The sequence below is a fragment of the Ixodes scapularis genome, unplaced genomic scaffold (assembly GCF_016920785.2).
Source record: "Ixodes scapularis isolate PalLabHiFi unplaced genomic scaffold, ASM1692078v2 ptg000597l_1___fragment_1__unscaffolded, whole genome shotgun sequence".
Taxonomy (NCBI): domain Eukaryota; kingdom Metazoa; phylum Arthropoda; class Arachnida; order Ixodida; family Ixodidae; genus Ixodes; species Ixodes scapularis.
The window spans coordinates 2,331,891-2,334,874 of record NW_024610006.1 but is presented as its reverse complement, the minus strand read 5'-3'; the positions used below and the strand labels follow the sequence as shown (position 1 = coordinate 2,334,874).

The 2,984-nt window shown below is 52.9% G+C and overlaps 1 protein-coding gene across 1 annotated transcript; it reads right to left on the bottom strand.

Moving 5' to 3' along the window:
* Positions 1-642: 642 nt before the first annotated feature.
* On the bottom strand, positions 643-1,551 carry LOC121834189 (Fanconi anemia group J protein-like). Its single transcript, XM_042287930.1, has one exon. It carries the CDS (start codon positions 1,549-1,551, stop codon positions 643-645), a length of 909 nt encoding a protein of 302 aa, XP_042143864.1.
* Between the last annotated feature and the right edge of the window lie 1,433 nt (positions 1,552-2,984).

The following is a 2,984-nucleotide window of genomic DNA, read 5'->3' as shown; positions in this document are numbered from 1 at the left end:
ACACCAGCTCGCGCGTGTCTGCGTCCGACAGTCCGTGCAATCTTTCGTACAATTCCATGAGGTTTGAGACGATTGTCGGAGTAAAATATATGCCCAGCTTCTCCATGGCAATCTCCACTTCTCTAACGTAGGTGTCATATTCGTCCGAAGAGGGAGGTATCGGCGCAGTCATAAAGTTTTTCAACACTCCTGCGTCGAACTTGTCCCTTCCACCAGTCCACAGGTTGTATCTCGTTTGAAATTCTTCTACCGACGGTAGAGTATTGGCGTATTCAATCACGCACCATTCGAGTATAGTCTTGTCAGACAGTCCCCGCTTGTCCAGTGGAAGAGTAGCGACTCGTACTGGAGCCTGGTCGGCCGAAACGGGATCGCTGTTGACCGAAGCAGCTGGTGTAGGAGCAGTCTCGCACGGGCACGATTCGAGTATAGGCTTGTCGGACGGTCCCCGCTTGTCCGATGGAACAGTAGCGACTTGTGTTGGAGCCTGGTCGGTCGAAACGGGATCGCTGTTGACCGAAGCAGCTGGTGAAGGAGCAATAGTAGCGTCGCGAATCGTGCAATACCAGTAAGCGTAGCCCTGTCGGCTAGCCGTGTATCTGTGTTCGCGCAGATACGTGTGCAAACTGAGGATGTGCATTTTCATAGACGACCGTTCAAAAACGAGTTTATCTCGAGCAAAGATTTCTTCGTGTCTTTGAAGGTGGACGACTCGTCTTCGCAGACCTGGACCCAATGCGATAAATCGCTCCAAACGTCGGGTCTAAAATACCTACTGTCGAGCAATAGGACGGCCCCCCAGTCGTTCACGTGACGTACGCAGCGTCCCACGGACTGGTTAACCGCTCGCATCGCCTGCGTTTTATACCATTCGTCCCCGTCTCCGCCCCTGCTGCGGTTAAACTCGACCTTGACCTTTACGTCCGGACTGTGATACGACGGATAGGGTAACCCCACGGATACGACGAGTCGAGCCAGCGAATCGGAGAAGTCGACGCCTTCGCTCATTTTGCCTCTGTGCACGACTAGAAACAGGGCCACCGTGCCGGGCTCTCCGTCAATCAACGCAGTCTTGTACCTATCGAACAAGAGGTCCGAGTTTTCAGAATCTTCCAGAAACAGATGCCCGCCGACCACCTTGACCAACTTGGGCCATAGAGGCACTTTGCGCCACACGTCTGGACAGGTCTGAAGTAGCTTGTAAGAAGGGAAGAAGCACAGGACGCCAGCCTTTGTTTCGCCGACATTTTTCTTCAGGATCTTGGTCGACTCGTAGACGACGGAACCTACGGCCTTGAGTTGCTCTTCGTTCTGGCATGCGCTGTAATTCATGTAAAACTCTTTGTCACCCTTGAGCGAATGCGAGATCCTACGGACAAAGACGTGACGCTTGGACACGACGTGTTCCTTGGCGGACACCTTGTGAGTAAAGAAGACGCCCAATTCCTTTTCGTACGACGACATCGGACTCAGAGTCCCCGAGGCCAGGACGATAGAGTGCGTGCACGACGACACAGACTTCATGGCGTAACTCGAGTCCATGCAGGTCATCCTGAGTTCTGGCGACTCGCGACCCTGGACGACAAACATTGCAAAGCCTTGGGCACCAAATATCTCGGGGTAGTAAAACTGAGTGACGATGCGGTCAATCAACGTGGTGTTTAACCGGTCGGACAAAGGATGTCGAGACGTTAAGGGACTCACGACTTGACCCAGGCTCACGTTGTCCGTCTTGAGGTAGCGTCTCGTCTTGGCCAGGAGATCATCGCCGCGAACAATCGCATATCCAACGTCGTTCATCATGGCCAGGAGCCCCTCGAAGAATTCGCGAAGCTCGACGTAGCGAGAAAATCGTCTTGCGTACGTCTGAAGCTGCGATCTGGACACTTGTAGGCACATGGCGTCTCTACAAAACGTTTCAATGTTGTGCGCCTCGTCGAGGATCAGAATCGCGCCGCTGAGGTTGATGTTGAGCGTGCTACGGACGAAGGGATCGATCAAGTAGTTGTAGGGAGCCAGCACTATTTTCGACCTGGCTACGTAGTACTGTTCGTTGACGTAGTAGGGGCAGATATCGTTTGCAGCACAACTCTCCACCAAGTCCTCGATGTCCCTAACGTCGGGCAAACGCGTCTCTGGTCCATGCTGCTCTTTCCAATTGCGGTAGAATCGGCACGTCGACGAGGCCCTGTGTTGACTGCAGAGTTGGGGCACGTTACCGCTGTGGACTTCCCGTTCCAAGAGGCAGACTCGGTCCTTGCCGACGAGACGAGAAATGTGCGCGGCGTCTCCGATGAACGCCTTGGCCACCGCTACCATTTGGTCGAGCTGTTGGTGCGTTCTAGAGCAGAGGTAGATTTTGCCGCTGGGTCGTGTCGTTATCCATTCGCGAACGGCTCCGAGCATGGCCATTGTCTTGCCCGATCCGGTAGGAGCTTCTATCATGACGTTGGCTTTTTCTCCGAATCCGCGCAACATTGTTTCAAAGACGTCCACTTGTACGGGGTAAGGTATCCGGTCGCCCGGTAGTACGAGCCGGTAGCGGGGCGCCTCTTCCATACCCGCCAACGTTCGTTTTTGAAACGATTATACCGATCGTTCGTCTCGTCTTCGGAACTATAAATAGTCTGAGCGGAGTGGTTGACCTCGTCGTCCGTAATCTCTCCCTCCTCTTTTTCATCATCGCCATCGTTCCATTCGTCTAACACTATCCATTCTTCTTCTTCTTCTTCTTCTTCGACCTTGGTCATATCTACGTCGTTACTCATGCTTACGCGAGGAGATTGAGACGAAAACTCAACGTGCACGGTTTTTTTTAATTTTTATTGCCCAAACAAAGGATACCTACACAACCAGTCAAGGTAATCGCAAACTCTAAAGTACCTCGGATCTACGCTCTCGTACAGGCTCATAAAATCTCGATGCACTCTGGCGTTTTTCACGGTGCGTGGCTCGACGACGCTGCAAACGACTCGATCGGGAGG

Bases quoted from the DNA above. Each gene is read 5' to 3' on its own strand.
- LOC121834189 (XM_042287930.1), bottom strand. From the start codon at position 1,551: ATGACCTGCATGGACTCGAGTTACGCCATGAAGTCTGTGTCGTCGTGC.